The sequence below is a fragment of the Schistosoma haematobium genome, chromosome 1, assembly GCF_000699445.3.
Source record: "Schistosoma haematobium chromosome 1, whole genome shotgun sequence".
Classification (NCBI taxonomy): Eukaryota; Metazoa; Platyhelminthes; class Trematoda; order Strigeidida; family Schistosomatidae; genus Schistosoma; species Schistosoma haematobium.
In genome coordinates, this window is record NC_067196.1 from 5,820,295 (window position 1) to 5,842,920 (window position 22,626).

The 22,626-nt window shown below is 34.7% G+C and overlaps 1 protein-coding gene across 1 annotated transcript in view; it reads left to right on the forward strand.

Moving 5' to 3' along the window:
- The window catches only part of MS3_00009738 (uncharacterized protein), a 52,142-nt gene that overhangs the window by 5,969 nt on the left and 23,547 nt on the right, over positions 1–22,626 (forward strand). Inside the window, exons 3-4 of the mRNA XM_051218140.1 lie at positions 5,549–5,722; positions 20,081–20,277. Coding sequence (XP_051073002.1) covers positions 5,549–5,722; positions 20,081–20,277 — 371 coding nt within the window. The remainder of the gene's footprint in view (positions 1–5,548; positions 5,723–20,080; positions 20,278–22,626) is intronic.

The following is a 22,626-nucleotide window of genomic DNA, read 5'->3' on the forward strand; positions in this document are numbered from 1 at the left end:
CATCTACCGTTTGGTTGGTACTGAAGTAGGCTCAACCTTAGAACCTCGTATCTGGCTTTGATACCACGATATCAGTAGTAACTAATTTAACAACGAGTTTAGCCTAAGTTTAATGTAGTAAGATAGAGTTCTAGTGAAATTCTTACTATGCTGTATAACTCCTGATGTTGATCTAGGCTAAGTGTGATATATAAAGAAATTTATAAAAACATTTTAATGGTTACTGTTAACTTGTCAAATTCAGATAGTTTAAAGAATTTAATTCAATGATTTTTCTAAAGTAAGTAACATTTACTACGGTATGACAAATCCATTTGTAAATTACCGTCTTTAAGTTATTCTCGTATGTTTAGTTAGTAAAACCTATTACATATAAATGTTAATTGGATTTTATTTGTGAAGCAGTTAGTTGCATATAGTTGAAATTCAGCTGCGGTTGATGTAATATATTCCCAGGTAACTATAATTCAAAGAGTGGGTCATTGGATTTCAATTTAGCACCTTAGGGCTATCATTCCACAAGACGCTTAGAAACCATGGATTCGATGCTGTATGAACTTTTGGTACATATTACATTTAATCTCTAAACCACTAGTCTGAATGACTCGATATTACGTTTACTATGTTGAGGTGTTGGGTTGATTAGAGATGGTTGCTGGGAAACTGAGGACCCAGGTTTCGTCCTATTTTGTACTCGTTCACATGGCGTACCTCGAATTATAAAGGATTGATGGTGATACATTATCACTGACCATTTGGGAGGGCTACTGACCTGTTATAAACTAAAACAAAATAGCTATACATTCTGTCTTGGTTTGTGACAGCTTTCAGGCTGATGAGTTAGGTGGTTGGTGAAAATCTGACGAATTTCGACCTCAAAAACGACACCTACCTGATATTTACAATCAGTCAAACAAGTTAAAATTTATAGGATTAATTGTTTACCAACCAACGACATGATCAATTCCTCTGTTGCATCCAAATTCTTGAAGAATGTCTTTTAGATCATCTATTAAATTATGTAGACCATCCTTTTGTATTCTGTCAACTTTGATTGCGTGTCTTATCATCGAGTATCGTTGCGCAAACTGAGAACATATTTGGTTAGTTAAGGATAATTAGGGGAATAAATGAAACGAAACCGTTAATAGTTCGAGTCACCTACGACAACGGAATTCCCATATTACATTATAAAAATTAACTTTATCAGGATGTTTGTGAACATGGTTAACGTGGTTTTGTACTCTCTCTTATAGGTTAATTTATGAATATAGTATTGACCAATTTGTTTCAGTTGTTCATTTATTGAGAAAAATTAATGTTACTGTGTATGCTAGTTAAACTTTAGTTTACCAAATCATGTAATATAAACAATTCCATTTATGATGTAATCAAGTTAATAATATATTTATGTTGTTAATTATTATTGCTATATTACCAGTAATGGTGTAATTTCCTTTTTTTTAATTAAGAAAACGGGTTTTTTTGTTTTGAATATCTATATATTTGCACATTTAGGATGTTTATAATCGATTGTAAATGGTATTTAGGAAAAAGTGATATTTTCAGAATTGGTTTATAATGTTAATGTATTTCTATAGAGAGATGTCGGCGAGACTCTAATTTATGAACGAGCCAATTAGAGGCGTTCTAGAGATTTCAAGGTTACGGCGCCAACTTCAGTACTTAATGCTAACCTACGATCGGTTCACAGGGGATTTTATACAAAACGTGATAATTGAGCGGCTATAACAAATAAAACGGCGAGACTATAATTTATGGACGAATCAATCAGGTATAAGATAATTGGTCTCGGATCTTAACGCGAAAGCCTTTCATCCATTTGGCTAAATAAAATTTGTGGCATTATAGCTGATGTCAGTTCGTGATGAAACCCCATATATAATTCCTAAGGCAAATTACGACAATTATTGCGAACTGGATAATAAAAGCACCAGTAACACTGGCTGCAGCCAGGTACTACAATATATATACGGATGATTGGGGAGCGTACAGACTCCTACATAGGCTTGGTTATGTGCATCGTGTCGTTATCCACAAGTAGCATCAACCGGTGTGCACATAAACAATATTGAAGCTGAAAGAGTTTTTGAGACTTTATCATGACTCCAGAGGCAGACTATTCTGTAGCCGTATGGATGATTTGCTCTACTGCATGCATTACGACTTTAGAACCTCTGAACCTTTTTCTAAGCTTGACAAGTTTTTGAACCACGTATAAGAAGTGTATCCACTGTATTTCCTTGGTTTTGTATAACATATTTTTACTCTATACTGACTTTTCAGATTGGCTAATACTTCTCAAGGTCACTTAAGATTCGTTCAAAGGTCGTCCATAAATTAGAGTCTCCCCGAGATGTCAATATTTATAATAAATAATTATCATTAATTCTTCTCATTAATTCGTTCCATTTCTCTAACTGTAAAAGTAAACACTTGCCAGTTTAGTCAGCTACAACGTAGGATTAGGCATATATATGCATCGACACAAGTCCCCACACTTCATTAGTACAACAAGACGAAAACCAAATTCATCAAAGTAGTCACTCCAATGGTAGTAATGTATAAAAGAAAGATTGCATATGAGGAAGAAAGAATTAGTTCATAGAAAGAAAGATATGAAGCGATTTTAATCTCATAGTTTAAAGAAAGGCAAAGAGTGTATACACCTACGCCATTGTGATTGATTCTGAACCATGTCACCCAGAGTCTCCAACCATTGGATACATTAGTTACGTGCACTCCAACCAAATAGTTTGCATCTACCACTTGGCAGTTAATTAACATTTTCAAATATTTTATCTTTTGTATAACATTACACTTTTTTGAATTTACGCGTACCCTTGACTTTGTATTCAACTTATTATTTTGAATTACTTTGTAGAATCTTGATAATATTTGACATTAAGTTTGTTTGGTAACATTGAATAACATTCATAGCTGTTGTTCTACTGATCAAATGTATATTGTGTCCATGCAGTTCAATAGTGCTTAGTTTATTTTACCATAGAAAATGCGAAATGTTATTCTCAATAACAAGAAAAATGTTGTAATCATTCATAACTTCAAGACTTTTTGTCTTTGCGTATATTTCAAATTTTTAGAATGGAATTTTTGAACTCGGACTAAGTGTTAGCTTATCGAAAAAACCCATCTGAAGAGGCTATAAATTCATATAGAATAAATTTAAATTGATTTGTGTTACAGTTTTATATCAACTGATGAACAAGTGAAAACCAGGAAATATTGGTTATCTCTTCAATCTTAATTTGAAACTCCTCAACAATGCTCACTCACGACCCAGTCAAGGATCAAATTCGGAGTCTTAAAATATGTATCAAATAACCTAATGACATTATACAACGAAGAATAGTAATTCTATCATACAACCTAGACTATAGTAGGCGCAATAAGTTTGAATTTTCGAACCAACAATTTTATGGTTTAGACTATTCACTCGCTACTGATTGTTCTTTTGTATACACACTCGAATTATCTCTATCATAGAGTTTCGCTTTATGGCCTGGATATTTCATTATCAGCCACTGAGTTATTGTGATGAACCCTGAATTTTTATCTAGTTCTTTTCTTTGCATCATGGTATTATCAGTATTCATCACATAATAATAATAGTACAAAATAAGTTTCACTTTACTAGACCTCATTGTTTCTGATTGCTTACAAATGTAAACTGAGTGTTTGAAACTGCCAAATACTAAACAACCAAAGTATTGTAATGATTATCGAATATCTTCAACAACCCCCTGATGATAGTATAGCAACTTAACCTGACACATTCTAGGCTCTGTGTTAACTATAACCGTTGATTAGTTGCTGCTAGTATGATCTCCACTAAGTCCGTACAACCGAGTAGCTTTAAAATTGTACGAGGCATTTATTTAGCGCTTCTTAGTTCTCAGAATTTTTCCAGCTGAAATAACTATAGTAGAATTCGCAATCAAAGGTGTTTAGTCATGATCAGAATTTCCGAACTTTAATCATGCAGATATCATTACATTTTCTGATCTATGCACCAACTCCTGTTTTATGTATTCTAATAAATAAAATAGTTGGTTGATATATTTGTTATTTTGTAGTTATCATTCTTATTTTGTCAGAAAACTGACTGTAAAAGTCAAACAACGTGTTAAAAATCACGTAGTAATGATGTAATCTAATAGTCTAGTTACTCAGCTCTTAATAAATCGACTATATCTTGCATGTAAGATTGTTTGGTCTTGTTCAATAAAGTCTCTAGTAGTTTATGATTTAATATTTCAGTTCATTTGCTAACTAATAAGTTTATATATAATAGCCTTGAGGTATTTCTTTTATGTTATTCCATCCGGTTGTCCAAAGTGAGTAGATAGGGCCAGAACTCAAACCAGTGATTTCGTGGTCGAAATCTGAGTATTGTAACCATTTAAACTACTTGATCTACAGTGGGCTACATTATTTCGGACATAGTTACTTAGGTGGCTTTCATCATATTTATTAAATATATTAACTGTTAATCGGTTCTAAATTTTAACAATAGAAATTCGACAGTTTTGTTTCTCTTGCCAGTGTGGTTCACCTTTTTTGACAGAAATAGAGTTCAACTTTATTTATCTTTAATCATTTTAGTTTTAATTGTCTTTTTTCCTTTGAATACAGTGGAACTAGACTCTCAGACAAATCACGGATCCCATTAAAAATTCATGTGTAGATAATTTAGCTAAAAGGTTTTCATGGAGTTTGATTTGATTTATCATCTACACTCATCTTAGACTGATCTTAGTTAAAATATCACTGGATATATCGGAATTGACACCGTTGTCAACAATATGGCGTTGGATGAATGTCCCTTTATAATGCGAATCAATTGAGGTTAAGACTGTACATCTGGAAGCCAACCCGAATTGGGATGGTTGGACGCTCACCACAAGACCTGAATGGCCTGAGGTCGATCCCTGGTGGTGTCATGGTGCTCAGTACCAGGCAGTTGTATGGTAGGATGAAACATACATCGACTTTTGTTGGCTTTCTAGTGGTCCCTTAGCTTAGATCTATCTATGGTGAATATAAATTAAATAGACTTCCACGAAAACTCTTCAACTTAACTGTAACGGTCAGCTCTCTATTAACTTACTTGAATATGTTCATGAAGTTCTAGTAAGAAATAGTGACTGGTAGTTTTAAGAGACTCTGGGAACTAAACACTGATCACCAATGAGATTAGATGGTTATCGATGTGTATCTCGAATCAACTGTAAATAATTTGCAAAATTCTATCTGTATATAACGTTCTCATACATTCTTTTAACAAAGGATTCACATAATACTTTAATTTAACTTTCAAATAGTTACCTTTACTCAATGTTTCAAGCTGAGTCTCGATTATGATATCTCATTTCTTTTTGCATATGATCTACAATAGAAAAGTACTGAACGAGTTTCATTTCACTTTATTTCACGTCTTATCAACTTTTTCTTATCCATCGACATTCTCATCTCTCTATTATTATTGTTCTTTTTTATCTCTTAGGTTGTTGTTAATTCAGTGTTAAAAGCTGGACTCGAGTATCAAATACATGGTCAATTTCATGAATGGCGTGATCCAATCACTTCTAGAGTATATGGTTTACATTTTCCGGAACAAGAAGATGCTGCAATGTTTTTGAAAACAATCAATTTTATTTTGAATAGACTGACAAATCCTGTAAGTTATATTTTAGAAATTGTTAGGAAGAATCAATTTAATATTTTTTTACTATTACGTTTTTACTATAATTGATTAGTGGCTAGCAATGGATTACAGGATGCGTATTTCATCATATTTAGGACTAGTAAACTAGATACTCCTGGATCCCTAATATTGATATCCACACATACTCAAACCTAATGCCTTTCTCCTCAAACGCTAATGCGTTACTCACGGAGCTACGAATTCCAGACAATCATTGCCAATATCAAGGCAATTTTCTCAGGAATCACACATATCAATAGAGACGGGACATTTATAGTACTTAACATCAACGAAAATGTGCCAAACTACGTTTTTATGTCGTGCTGAATCTTAGTTAAAAAACGATAGATCTTGCTTTATTTTCATTCGTTTCTTCTATTGATCAATGAACGTTAATTATCCTTTTTAATCAACACTTTGCTTATCTGTATTTCAAGGTTATCTAAACAGAAATATAAACAGTAGTGTTGTTTATATAAATAACACTGAGATCATTCTTTGAAAAAGATATTTCTTCATCATTTGTACTAGATTATTAAGTATAGTTAAAGTGTTTTTAGATTTTTGTTCTTCCAGTAATTTAAAATTTCATCTCATCTCTCCTTCTTCCTCACTTGTGCTAATGTGGTATGGCAACTCGAACTGATGTACGTACATACGAAATTCTACGTTGTTATTGACTGACTCTTTCTCTCTCTCTGTCTCCCCAACGTATGCGTATTATCAACCCTCAATTGATGCTGATATTTAGTGGTAATTTTAAAAATGAAAGTGTTCTAAAATTTAAGTTAACTGACAACCAATTAGTTAAAGTCAGTTGTATTTAAATATTATAGAGTAGAAAATTGTTAATTTCATTCTAAAAATTTACACATTCATTTGACTATCATTTCAGTGGCTTGTCATAGTGTAGTGAACAGAACACGAGTGGAGACAATCGAATGTATTTAACACAAAATTACAGGACTTGTTAATAAAATCTAACAATCATAAAGTAAATGCTTAATTTGCAAAATGTCCATCAATTGTCTCAAAATGACTCAGACTTCATTGTGCTCGCATTTTCATACGAATTACATCCTGTTTCCATTCTTTACTGTTCGATCCTCTTGTCTCTCTGCTGCCAGACCTTGCGTTCACAACTAACGTCATCTATTACTTATGTCAATATAAGTAGTAGTAGTAGTAGTTTCGGTTACTCGTTACTGTTAGCGGGACCTATATTAGATTAAAACATGTTCCGTGAAGGATTATGTTGGTGCACGCTGATTGGATATTGTTTAATTAATCAGTGCTTGTGGCTACTTGGAGAAAATTGTAGAATCTTTTTATGTAAAAATTAGAAATATACTGACGTTTTTCTTATAGTGATTCTGTTGAGGTCCTGATAAGTATTGTGAATGGTAACTTTGGGATCCATTTATGGACAAACACCAAACGTACATTTTCATCGTATAACTATTAAATAACTAAACTATTCATATTCATATTCTTCTTATTATAAGCTTTATTTCGACCTATGAACTATTAATATACGATTTACCATTCTTGAATTATGCCCTGTCTATTAATTACTACCTCCCATATTCACAGCCACATTTGACCAAATCTTGTACAAATGTTGTTTTCGATTTTATGGTACGATGTGGTCTGTCTGGTTGGTTTATAATGATTCACATCGCAAAGGCTCGGATTTGTGTTCTGGACTTAACTGGCTGGGCTAGGCGGAAGCAGGACCAATCAGGAGTCTAGGCTGCTCATGCGGGTTTACGCGTCATTGATCCGATCGATAAGTCACTACTCTCTAATCGGCGGTATCGTTACGTTATACATTAATAAGGCGTGCAGTCCACAAGTTATAGCAGATTCCCACTTTCATCCATTCTTGCTATTTGGAACATAATCATGTTCTTGTTCAACCGTATTCTGATTTCGGGGCTTGCAGAGTGGAGTAGTGATCAAGATTACTGAACAATAAGAGTAGCTGGGTCGTAAAAAGAGAAAAAGTAACAGTCACATATTCAGTCATGGTAATGACACTAATAATACTAAAGCTTATGATATGAAACTCACAATCTAAGTGATTTATGACAGAAACTGTCATAACATACTGTACACTTTTAATATAAAGGCCAATTCTCTGTGTATGTGTGTATGTATGTTAGTTTGTTAATTACGCTAATTGTTAAAATAAGAGAAAATTTTTAATAAACCGACAATAACTGAGAAAAATTGGTGAACCGATTCAAATTGATTGTCTTTTATTTTGTACTTGAGCTAATATATCGTATTGAAATTAAGTTTAATGGTATTTTTAGTAGTAATCAAACCAGAGAGTATGCATTCACTTAAATATGGTTTTTTACTCTCTTATTTGTTCAACAGTACATACCATTCTTATCAATCATTAGTAATGTATTTGTTATAACTACTCACTGGCTTGCACTCTTTTAGTCGATAGCTCGGGGGAATACACGTCAAGAGAGATCTTGATTTATGCTTCTCGTGTTCGACTATGCTGATCCGTCTTTCGACTGGTTACGTAGCTTGACCAATGAGACGTCTAGGCTAGCACTGATAAGATAATGTTGATTCTTATTAGATCGCGAGTATAAGCGCTTCTATCTCTTCCCAGTCTTGAGTCCGATAAGAGAACACAGTTGACAATCTTTTATTATTATGTTTCAGACACTCAATATTATCTTACCCAAACACTCATTACTTTAGGTACATGAATTAAGAGATCGTAACACGCTTTAAATCTCCGCCTGTGGCTCTTCTAGGGCTAAAACTGGACCCAAGCTCGGGCAAAGGTACAGGATTTGACAGTGGGGTCGGAAGCCCTATCCTGTAGAAAACAACATTGCTAAAAAGACGCCAACCAGAACAAACAATTTAAACTCTGCTCTGGGAGTTGAAAGAAGAATTTTGACACCTTACGATGAAAGCCGAGATTCTTCATAAGTCATGACGTTGATGCCCCTTCTAACAACCAGAGTAACATTTAATATCGATACATGGAATCTCCAGTCAATGTGGATGACTGGAAGGACCAGTCAAATAGCAACGGAAATGAGCAGATTCAACTTGGCGGTTCTCGGATTCAGTGAAACCCACGGAACCTAGGCTGGACAGCAAATATTAGATTCGAAAGAGATTCTGTTGTACTCTGGCCATGAAGAAAAAAAAATGCTTAAAACACACAGAGAGTCGCTCTGATGCTGTCCAAGGAAGCACGAAAAGCACTCATAGGATTGGATCGAAGATCATAAAAGCATCCTTCAAAACAAAGAAGGATGGAATCACAATGAATGTTATGCAGTGTTATGCACCTGTCAACGATAGCAATGAAAGTGATAAAGATCAATTTTATCAGAAGCTCCAGTCGATCGTAGAGAATTGCCGAGGAAAGGGCCTGACCATCCTGATGAGAGACCTAAAATCAAATTCGGAATGGGCAATACCGAATATGAAGATATCACGAGCCAACACGGACTGACCAGGAGAAACATATGAGAATGGCGAGAGATTTGCAAGTTTATGTGCATTCAACGAATTGGTTATAGGCGGCACAATATCCCCACACAAACGCACACACAAATCTATATAAGTCTCATTGGACCACACCATCGAGAACCAGATAGATCATATTTGCATCACTAGGAAATTCAGAAGGTCAATGGAAGAAGTGAAAACTAAGGGAGGGACTGACATAGTTTCAGATCACAACCTGATGGTTGCCAAGATGAAACGGAAGCTAAAGAAACACTGGACAGCTGGGTAAACATCATTACAGAGGTTCTATATAGCCCTCCTTCGAGATACTGAAAAACTCGATGAATTCAAGATAACTTTCAACAACAGGTTGCAAGCCTGCTTCGGTTTGGGCACCCCGGCGGTATCACAGCCCTCACACATATCAAATGAGATTTGTGTGGCGCATATGTATTTGGTGCCTCCTCGTACCAATATCTATATGTTAAAATAAAATAAATAATAAATACAGGTTCCAAGCCTTACAAGGTCTACTCAAGAAAGAAGGAACTACTATGAAGAACAAATCAGCTTCCAGCTGAAGAGGAAATTAGGAAACGACGTTAGAAGTGAATAGGACATACATTACGGAAATCACCAATCTGTATCACGAGGCAAGGCCTAACTTGAAATGCTGAAGGGAAGTGAAAAAGAGGATGGCTGAAGAGCACACTACTTCGGGAATTGGAAGTAGGCATGAACAGTATGATTAGCAACTGGAAAGGATTGCCCAGCACATAGTTGTGTGTAGAATGCTATTGCGGCGGCCTGTGTTCCTCTACAAGGCGTAACAGGCGTAAGTAAGTAAGACGCTTTAAATATAAAATAGCACTTTACATACAATCATGCCGGAAATCAAACAAACGGTTCATAATTAATAAACGATATTTAATGAGTAATGAGTTGTATAAAGATAGTTAATGGATGCGCTTCTCTCTCTCTAAATGCAAGTTGTTGCTTCAGGACCAGTCTGCGTCAACACCTGAACTAAGGATAGGGAGTGAAGTAGTCGAACGCGTTGACAACTTCTCTTATCTTGGAACTCTGATCAGCCCTAATGGGTTGGTGTCTGACGAAATCTCAGCACGGATTCGAAAAGCTCGTTTGCCTTTCGCCAACTTGCGTCACCTATGGCGAAGGCGAGATATCCATCTATCAATAAAAGGACGAGTATACTGCGCGGCAGTCTGTTCTGTCTTAATTTACGGCAGCGAAACATGGCCATTAAGAGTAGAAGACACTAGTAAGCTACTAGTATTTGACCACAGATGCCTTAGAAATATTGCTGGCATCTGCTGGGATCACCGGGTAAGTAATAGTGAGATTAGACGCAGGGTATTAGGGAATGATGGTAAATCAGTTGATGAGGTTATGAATCTTCATCGACTGAGATGGATGGGTCATGTGTTACGTATGCCTGAACACTGATTACCACGACGCGCAATGCTAACCGGTGTTGGAGGTGGTTGGAAGAAAGTTAGGGGTGGCCAAACCAAAACGTGGCATCAGTGCTTGAGGTCACTAACTTCTGATCTGAGCCATGTTGGGAGATGCATACTACTTGGTTGGGGTCCGTGTGACTATCGTAACCGATGGTTGGAGACTCTTGGTGACATGGCTCAGAATCGATCACAATGGCGTCGGTGTATACACTCTCTGTCTTCCCTCAAACTAAGAGATTAAAATCACTTCATATCTTTCTTTCTACGAACCAATTCTTTCTTCTTGTACTATATCTCTATATGCAATCTTTCTCTTATATATTACCACCTTTGACCCAACCTCTGCTATGAATCCGGTGTTCATCTTGTTGTGCTGATGCGGTATGGCAACCTGGACCGATGCACATATGTGCCTGGTCCTACGTTGTAGCTGACTGACTGACTGACAATATAGAGACTATAGAAATGCAATAAATTATTTTTCTAAAGGTTATCATAAAAGTGTAAATAATAATAATAATTTGTGAAATAATCCGAAAAGTTTCTTTGTCATCAATATGCACCTCGTTATAACAATATTATTAACCTTTTTCTTGTTCTAGTGTTCAGTATGTTCATTTGTTTTAATACACATCTATCTTTAGGTGATCACACGTTGTTCATAAAATTAACTAATTAAGAACTCCAGGTAGTCATTCTTTTTCTTCAATTCTCATCATAAGTGTGATGATACTTGTTCAACCCTTCTACTCTCTTTTTCTTTATGTAGTGTATATATCAGTTTTATCAAACCATCTATGTGTTTTGTTAAGTTAATATGTATGAGATTATCATCCTAAGTAAAAAATTCGTTTTTTGTCTTTCCTAATTGCTTGTTGTTATTGTCTTTAAAAATGTTCGAATTGTAGTGAATGTTTACTGTCAGTTTTCAATTGAAACTTATGATAAAGATTATTTTCAGTTGAAATCACGAGTCGATCTAAGTTAGGCCACCATTGAAAATCTGGAAGCACTGCACGGCTGTTTCATCTTAATATGGAACTCCCCAGCAGTGCTCATCCACGATCCCGTTCCCGGGACTTGAACCTAGGATCTTCGGTCTCGCACGCGAACCCTTAACCTCTAGACGATGTTAATGTCTAATTTCAATCTATCCACGATCTCGTACAACTCTATTGTTGTTGTTTTTTTTTCAGAAATAATAGCCCAGTTTTTTTTGCTTGTTTTTCTCTCTTGGTATAAACTATGGTCAGTACTTTCTTTTGTTGTGTTTTATTATGTACTTATTAACATTGCTCTTTGTAATATTCATGGTTGATTGATTGACATGTGCAATTGACCTCACTTATTATTATGGATATTAATAATCAATCTATAATACTTTCTAACCCTATAATTATTTACCTGTCAATATATGTTGTTTTCTGAGATTCATTCCATAGTTTTTGAAGAAAATGTACATAATCCTATTGTTATCTAACAATTATGTTTGTATAGTTTATGAATTTCTCTGGTTTTATGTATTTATGTGTAAGATATACACATATGAATAAATGAATGTTCAATGAAGTACTTTACCCGCATTTTTGTTATTGTTAGTCGATTAGATGATATCGATAAAAATGAACTCAACTCAAAAGATTAAATCGATGAATACCAAGAATTTTTTTTAAAAAAAGTTGCTAAAACATATCTGATGATTAAGTCAATAATTAGTTCTCTTCAGGTGAGTAGTTATAACCCGGCAACAACATATTATTACGTTCATCTGTCGATTTGCATTCTATTCACTGACTTTGACAATAGAAAATTCCCTTACCAATCATGAAATACCTTTATAGCAGGTCTATTGGATGATGTTCATCTGATCTAACCGTAGAACAACTAATTCAGGTGGACTGAACACTCATTCTGCTACTAATTGAACCAGAGTTGAGGACTAACACTGGTTTGTTGATGGTCCATCATTAGTCACTGATTATTTATATACTTACTCTGAAGACGAACTGCATCATCTTTACAGTTTGATAAACAAATTCAACGATACAAAATTAATATTGGGAAAGTAATTCAACAATAAACAATCATTCTTGGATTATCTAAACATGAAAATTGAAGACACACGTATATCGAACCTCAGCTAATACTGACCACATCTTCAATTTCCACGGCAAAAACCTGACAACTCACATTATCATCTGTTTATAAACTCTATAAAAAGGCATAAAAACATTTCAGCGCAACCGTCATATAAAGAAATACTGGGAAAATTCTTAATGGACATCTTTCTACAAGACGACCACCAACAAGTCTTCATCAAATTCACCACTGAGTGCTAAATTAAACTGTGGAAATCAGTGACCAATAACTCCTACCCTACTATTGCATCAGCCCAGATATTCGATGCAAACTATTTAGGTTCTTATAAGTATTTGTGTGACGTGTGATACTTATGTCGACAGATATAACTAGTATGTAATATCAATCAAAGTGGAATGCCTGGCAGCAGAAGGTTGAGAAGATCGAATAGAAGAGAACGGGGTCAGAGAGTGATCGGTATGAAAACGAATGAGCTATGAGGTCTCAGACGATTCAAATAAAGTATTGGGCCTATGGTATTCATATTTTACCAAATAACTGTAATTTTACTTTAAAATGCATTTGGTTGTCTCCACTTGTGTTCTCGCTCACTACTATGGTGTGTGCTACTTATATTGACATAAGTAATAGATGACGTTAGTTGTGAACGCAAGGTCTGGCAGCAGAGAGACAAGAGGATCGAACAGTAAAGAATGGAAACAGGATGTAATTCGTATGAAAATGCGAGCACAATGAAGTCTGAGTCATTTTGAGACAATTGATGGACATTTTGCAAATTAAGCATTTACTTTATGATTGTTAGATTTTATTAACAAGTCCTGTAATTTTGTGTTAAATACATTCGATTGTCCCCACCGTGTTCTGTTCACTACAACCACAACTGCACCACAAGTAAAGCCAAGCCAAATATCAGCTGGAGAGTAGGCAATTTTAAGTATACGACATATTAAATCGAAAAAAGTGAGCTTCCTCTTCGTTTGTGCCTATTGGAATATTATTTAACTATCGAACAGCACGATGTATCTTCTTTCATATCAAAAGACATAAACAACTGTAGAGATGAATTCGACTGGACACATATTGAAATTCTGAACAGAAGCAACATAAAGAAAATCATACAGTTTTTAGAGATTTGGTAGTCAGATTATTCAATAACAATAAATATTTTGTGATATATTCAGTCTACTAGCAGACGTCAATACTAGATAGATAAAAGGAAGATCATGAAAGCTGATAATCAGGGACTACATAATCTCTGGTTGATTACAACTAGTCACATCATATGTCGATAAATTAGGCTGTTATTTATATGTGAAAAAATTCTTTCAGCTCCATCTCCTACGTTTTTTGTGATGTATGTATCAAGGTAATTATTCTGTTTACTGTACAAGGTATTGTCTGAAAATATTCATTACTGTTGATTGTTTATCCACCCTTCTCAAAATCTCAGTAAACAAAAATATTGTTCATATTTTGCAAATTTATTATCCAGACCATTCTCAATAACTGTACAATGCCTCTTGACGATGACGTTTTTACAAAATATGTGTATACTCTTCATCCAAGTTTGTCAATGAATTTTTTCGTCTTCTGAATTGACTAGTTATCTACATATTCAACAATCTTCTTCTTTTTCACTTTGCTTCGTTTCCCCAACTCAGAATAGCTGTAGCAGAATTTGAAACTGCAACTTAGTAGCTTAAAGTTGAATGCTTTAACTATTGAGCCACTGTTTCGCTAATTATTATTAGATATGATATATGTTATCGGTTTACCATTCACTTAGCAATTGAAAATATGCTATGTTATATATTACTTTAGTTAAGTGAACTATCTTAATATTTATTTGATTAATTCATTGTAATTCATTTTTAAGGATGAAATAGTAGTTTTAAACAACCTGCGGGTAGTTTTGCATTGTTTGTTAATTGCTGCTTTTAAATTGATCACAAATTTGTCTGATTTACGTATTCTTGTTTACAACAAAATGCATGATTCAATTATATGTTTCTTAAATTATTGTGAGGTTGATTAATAAATCTCTTTATTTCTTACCTTGTACTGAATAATATTGATAGCTTTATTTGTAAAATTCACTTTTTCTCCTCTCACAAAATATGAGGATTTATACTGGAAATAGAAGGAAACTGATTGTTAACAGGGTGATCTCAAATAGTGTTAATGGTAAGAAGATGGTTATCTCTCCCTGGTTACCTATCGGTCAGCCAGTTATTAGGTGTAGGAAGGATTCGACTGTAACCAACTTGGTCTCGTGTGTTGTTATGGATATGAGGGCTGGTGTCACTTCCCGGCTGCCCACACCTTGGAAGGGTATTTCTTGAGGAACTTGAGTAGGAAGTTGGATTATTGTTGGTCTTAATCTAGGAGCGTGACCGCAGAGCCCAAGGGACAACTGCTTTTGGCCGGCCACGCTCAGCCTTTTTGTGGGAAGTTTTTTAGGTGTTAGCTCCGTTCTTCAAAGGGCCTTACCGTCGGAAATGAAAACCCGTGAAGCAAGGTAAGGTGTGACATTTTTAGGGTCGACCTTTTCTAACCCCTTCCTTCCTTGTGGGAAGGCAGCATCGCTGCAGATACTAGTTGCACGAGGGAAACACCTTACTTCTTTCACACTCCTCTACAGTCAGCAGTACGACTTCGCCCTCAGACCGGCTGCCTGTACTGCTTAACGATACTTTTCTACGGGTATCTGGGAACGAAATCGGATTAATGGTAGGGGTCTTTCAAACTTGGGTTTGAGTTAAGAGCCCAAGAGATAAATATTTGAAACCAGTCATACATGAGTTTTTGTGAGTAGTTTTAGATGCATTAGCTCCATACTTTTCAGAGCTCACTACGAGCGGAACTCCGTGGGCCCAAGGTAAAGTGTATTATTTTTAGGGACAACATTTTGTAACCCAGTGACATTTCTGTACAATTAGCAGTACGCGTCGATCAACTGATATCAAGCATATACTCTTAGTTTTATCGCTCTCCTGAAGAAACAAGTGTTGCAATCAATATAGCTCAGTCGGGTCTTTACGGTATGTAAGCGTGACCACCCCTTCATGATGGAAAATGTGTTTGATCTCAGCTATAATTATTATTAGCCCTGATCCTTCATAATTAATCTACAATCTGGCAATAATCTGTATCGATCCAAGTTGTCATACCTGGCATCTATCTGAAAAACAAGAAATAATGGTATTAGGAATAGTGGTGAACTAGCTAAGGAAGAAGATAATTTAAAAAGAATGACTGAGGTCGGGAAGTAAAACGTACAAAGAAGTTTCTTGAACTCAAAACCTATGGGACTCCACTATTGTTATCCGTATAAGTAATTTCAGTAATAAAACGGTAATCGACAGTGTAGGTTCACGCTTGTCTGTTTCGTCATAGAAATTAATCACTGTTATTCTTTTCGTTCTTCTTATCAACACTCATTATCCTAGTCACTTTTCTCAACTTTATATCTTATCCTTATCACCGTCGTAGCCATCCTTATATATGTATAATAAATTGCTGGTGAAGTTCACTCCTTGAAATTGTCATTGAATATTATCAATGGTAGAGAAGATTTACAGTTCAGGCGAATATTTTTAATGTTGTTAACTTATCTGGTTTAATTTAATTACTTCATAAAGTAGGCCCTGGCAATGTTGTTCTGAACGACAACGAAAGCTCTATCATCAAATTATCTAACTTAAAGAATTCAACATCAAAAATAACTACTAATTTTACTATTGTGATCTTACTTCGATAACTCTTTAAAATAATAAAAAGTTTTTATTGTTCGTTCTAATTTATCATGGTTTTATTAACAATAACAATCAAGATAGAATACAAAATAGTGAATAAGGAGTTGAAATTGTTGTCTTTTTGGCTGGTTTCTCTGTTTCTCCCTCCTTTTTGTGGGCGATTTTATTCATATTTCATACTATAGATTAATGGTTATAAAATTTGCATATACTGACGGCCAAAAGATAAACAGTTTGTGTGAACGTAATTTAAATTGATTTTGTTTTTAAAATACTAGGTAGTTAACGTGCTTTCTCAACATACTTCACACAATGTCGATTCACTTAGACTGATGACCATATTATAATTTGACTGATAGAATTCGATCAGCATTAAAGGAGTAAACACAGACATAATAGACTACTTAGCGATAAATCAATAATAGGTGTTGTTTTCTATTGTTCTATCACAAACTGATATTTAAAACATTACTGGGAACTCAAAATATACTCTTGACAGTTACGTCAGCATACTTTGACATTTCTCAACAGTGTGTACGTACAATTCCGCACTATATCAAAGTCAAGAAATGTGCTTTGTTTATTTCCGTCTTTTTTTGTGGTCTAATAGAACCATGCTCTCTATGGAACCCATTAAGTAAAAACGGATACTCAATAAAATTCCAAACAAAATATACGTCCACAATAGAACCTAAAGTAAAATCACCTGCATCATCGAAGAACACTTTAGTCCTAAAATTGCAGTTAAATGTGATGTAACCTGCGAGCTAGCGATGTGATCTATAAATAGCACCATAGAACCACGCAATTATATCACTGTATTTTTGAATATCACCTTTTGTTTGATTCGAAAAGAGAACAGTGAAACTGTAGTGTCGGTTACTATGTTAAATGCATATCACTTATTCTACCTTCTGGACAGGCCAATTTATTCATTCTTCTTGAGTCACGTTTTGACCTTGTTAATTATTTACTTATCAACCTTGACTGTTTTTATGTAAGCGTTTGTGTGTTCATTTCCTATCTTACTATCACATGTCTGTAACTTATTTTTGTTCGGCTATAAATATCGATTAACGTTTGGTTAAATCGAGTTGGTTCATACTCCTCAACTGCGCGTCTTTTTGTTTCGCTCTCTTCACTTCTCCAATCTCCTTCGCTCTTCCCTATTTGTTTCGTCTTCTTGATTGCCTGTTCAAATCAATGAGTGCATGAAATATACATATTCAAAATCAACTCTCGTATTTTGCTTATTTAGTTCCATTATTCACTAACGTGGTTTAAGTCTATTATTACATACGAGGATACCTGACATATGTCTTTCAATAACATTCATACGATCCAATTGGAGTAAGATGTCGGACCATTAAAGCGGTGAGATCGTTGATAACATCGACCGATCTAATTGACGTCAAAATGAAGGGCCCCACTAAAAAAAACACTCTGTTTTAGTGCATTTAGTAGATATCAATCAATACAAAATGTTTTTCCAAATCTATTTATAGAATGACATCGAACTTGCACTATGTTTCCAGACTTCGTCTTTCACATATGTCGAAAGTCATAGGTACACACATCAACAAACCTTATCTTTGTGTTCAGTAGAATTTTGTCCAGCCTCTTAATTAACCATGACTTTCACCTCACTTACTACATTTCTTAGAAAATTTTTAATTCTACTCAATTTTGATTTATAATTTCATTTTACATGATCTATCTATCTTTCTTAATAATCTGATTACCTAATTTCTATTGTACTCGTTTTACTAATTATGTACTGTTAACTTTACAAATAACAGAAAACATTCATATTCAATTGCTTGATTTTGAAATGAATTATTGTGCAACGAGTTTTATGGTTAACTGATTACGTAACCTTATCCTTAAATATGTTATATCTTCTACATTTATTGAACATCTTAATGATTACTGCTTTATAGAAGACATTGTTAATTCGACGAATCACCATTTATTTACTGAATTGTAAAACCTATCTATGTTAGTGTAAAGCTCTAATGAGGAACTAATTGAAAAGAAAAATTTCCTCACCGGTATAGGGTTGTGGAGATTGTTGGATTTTTATTGAGATCGTGAACCGATCAATGTCAGACCACTATTAAAACCCTGGAAGCACTTGGCAGTCGTTTCGTCCCAGTATAGGGCCCGTCAGGCATTTGCACCCATGATCCCGCACCTGTGACTCGATCTCAGGACCTTTCGTCTCGCGCAAACCCTTAACCTCCAGACCAAAGGTACAATGTTAACATACGTTTCACCGGAAAAAAACATGTGCTATTTATCATTATCATTACCATTGTTATTGTTATTATAAACTCGTTACTACGTACATATTGGCGTACTTGCCTTTCAGTCATACTCTACTTGTAATGCCTAGTGGTACTAACCCTGGTTACCCCAACTGAAGTAGATGGGATAGAATTCGAACTTGTCACTTAGGGTTTGAAAGTCGGAAGCGTTAATCACCTAGCCACCACTCATGAAGAATGTAAATAGGTATGAATTGGGATGGTCACCTACTTCGAAGTGCTTGAATACATTATCTATTACGTATCTCTGTTACACTCTTCTGTTTTGGACATTTGTGTAATCGATCTCATTTTGTTTGTATATAAGTTTTACAATCCCGTGACTTCACCTGAAAGTTATTCTTGATTATATCAAAGTATTTTGAAATTGTCATTTCTGAGTTTCTCAGATGTTCGTAACGTATCTATTTTGTTCTGAGGTCTGATTTAATTAGGATATACGAATCATACGGTATATCTCATCCAGTATGTACGTGACAAGACTGGAATAAATCGTTAAGTTTAATTACCGAATCGATTTGTAACATACACAAATCTTTAGTATTCATATGGCATTATTTTTTTGAACCGGAATAAAATATGTAGACTGAGACATTAACTAGGTGTTTGACTGAACTCCTCCAACAGCTTGCCTTGTTTTTAACTTCTTACCTGCCGTCTAACCTTAAGTTGACATTTGAGCCCTCTCAGTTGACATGCCTATACTTTTGTTACTTATCAGTATCATTTGTGTAACGATAACCATCATTTCAAAGTTCTGTGAAAGTGCAATATATAGCATTATGGGGATCAGCGTTGTGTATATGAACACAATTTTCACTAGAGATTGCATTTCCATCATTTGAAGCTGTCCGCATACATACCCCATGAATACGCAACTAAAGCCCATCTCAACCTCTTAGGTGAAAAAGGCAAATAAATTAGAAACTAAAATCCCTAGAGAAAATTATACTCTCATATGCAGCACTCACCAACAAAATGAACGAATACATTCTTGAAAATGTTTGATTACCCGAATATTGAGAAACGGATAAATATCATCTCCGCATCATTCGTAGTCATTCATTTTAACCAATCCTCTAGAAATAATTTTAATCTTGATTAAACTATTCATAACTGATTTATTTTGATAATCCTATAATCGTGAATTTTTTCCACAAATAACTTGTCTAGGATTGCAAAAATGTATTTGATGGTGAAAACATAAATATCAATTCACAGTCACGTGAATATGCACAACCGTTTATTTCAAATGCATTAGATTCATCGAATAATCATGCTACCACACCAAAAGGTTGTACCATAGTTATTAATCCAGCAAATGTTGGCACCGATGGAATTGATGCGATAGAAAATAAAACTACTCTACCGTAAGTTTTAAACATTAGTTAATGTTTACATTGAGTTTTTAGGCTCTTTACTCGAACACTACTAGTTGAGTCAGAGCTTACAGCGAAATATTACCTAACTTTTCAACCTCAAGTAGTGTCCGGCATGGTTGTCCACTATCTCCATTTTTGTTTAACTTCATCATAGGACCTACTAATGGGAATAACGTCCTGTTTGGTGAAGACACTGATAATATGCAGAGTCTTCTGGTAGCACTAAGCAACAATGCCAGAATGTTTGCAATGCGCATCTCTCCCTCTAAATGCAAGTTGTTGCTTCAGGACCAGTCTGCGTCAACACCTGAACTAAGGATAGGGAGTGAAGTAGTCGAACGCGTTGACAACTTCTCTTATATTGGAACTCTGATCAGCCCTAATGGGTTGGTGTCTGACGAAATCTCAGCACGGATTCGAAAAGCTCGTTTGCCTTTCGCCAACTTGCGTCACCTATGGCGAAGGCGAGATATCCATCTATCAATAAAAGGACGAGTATACTGCGCGGCAGTCTGTTCTGTCTTAATTTACGGCAGCGAAACATAGCCATTAAGAGTAGAAGACACTAGTAAGCTACTAGTATTTGACCACAGATGCCTTAGAAATATTGCTGGCATCTGCTGGGATCACCGCGTAAGTAATAGTGAGATTAGACGCAGGGTATTAGGGAATGATGGTAAATCAGTTGACGAGGTTGTGAATCTATATCGACTGAGATGGATGGGTACCTGCATTGTCAGGGTTGTAGATTCAGAGCAAGGATTAGAGTTTAGAGCTACAACTGCTAACACATCATCTTCTATAATGCGGAAATTCTCTGTATTCAAATAGATGAATGTATTTACTTCAAATATCCAAGAAGTGTTATCTAACTTTCTTGATTGTAAGTTATATTGCCACTAGCTTATTATTATGAATCAGAATTAAGCATTTAGGGATAAGATGTTATATAAAATGTACAGAAATAGAATAAAACACTTGATACGTTTAACACAATGATTTTTACTTTATGGCGGTTTCGGTAATTTTTCGTTATAATTGTGAACGTTTTTAGTAGTATACAGAAATATTGTTACCTATTGTTATGGGTATTATTTGAATTTTATTCAAAATCTGAAAAGTCGCTTTCTCGATTACGATTGACTCCTATCTATACTATACTCTTTCACGAGTGGTTCTAGTTTTTATTCTTATACATATTTTTTGTGACTTTGGTAATTCGTTTCGTGTTGTGTTTTCTTGTTCTAACAATCATAATAATAATAAACACTCTTCAATGTCATATTTTTGTTACATAATGGAGTTCTCTGTGGTCTTTCTTTGTGTTAGAATATACTTCACATAACTCATTCTCAATCAGAGCAAATGTCGAGAGTATGTGTGTGTTTTTATCAGCATGAACAACAAAGATACAGTTGTGAGTACATCAGAGTTTATGTAGAATTTACACAAAAAATCTTCAAGGATTTTGATTTGTTCATCAGCGCACTCTTTTGTTGAAGATAGACTATTCACTGTCTTTTGATTTATTTCTGATACAAGCCCGTAATTTTCAGGGATCTATCTTACTGATATCTCCACTTTGAGGTCATTCTTCGGATTGGTTATAAGGATCTACTTGTATCTGGTCTGCGCTTACGTTTCTTCATGGGTTGAAACGTAAAATTCGGTAGACAAATAGCTGGAGTTTTCACCCCTTTTTTGTAACTTTTTAAAAACCTTTATCAGATATTCACTTTCGTAAACCTGTTAGACCTGATGCTTGTAACTCACCAATTGATGGTATTTTTTTCGCCGTTGTCAAAATTGAAGTAAATGAAACAAGGTTTAAATCTGTAATCTAATAGTTTAAAGTTGACTTCTTCAATTGTTATACCACTTCTATGTTATCCTCTTCTAAATCTGTTGTAACAAACATCACCTTTTCGGATAGATAAGTAACTGTAGGCGTCTGAGAAATAGTCCAGTTATTTCTCATAGTGCTTATTCACATCCTGTTCGATTGTCTTTATATAGAGATAATGCTTCCAAGACATCTATTACTTACAATATTTTTATGTTTACCAATATTTTACGGCTGGGCCACACAATAGTTTATCACAAACTATAATCATACTTTTACAATCATTCGAAATTTCCACTATTTTAGTTGTTGTATATTGAGAAATGTATGCAAATGTGTTGTATTGATACGCTAATCAGAGCTAACATAAATCTCATACATAAATTGGATTATTTATTTATTCAAATTATGTCACTTTTATTCTATCTTTAAGTTAAATGATATATGTGTGGATCTATCATCACCTAGAGGATTATATTTGAATAACATAAATA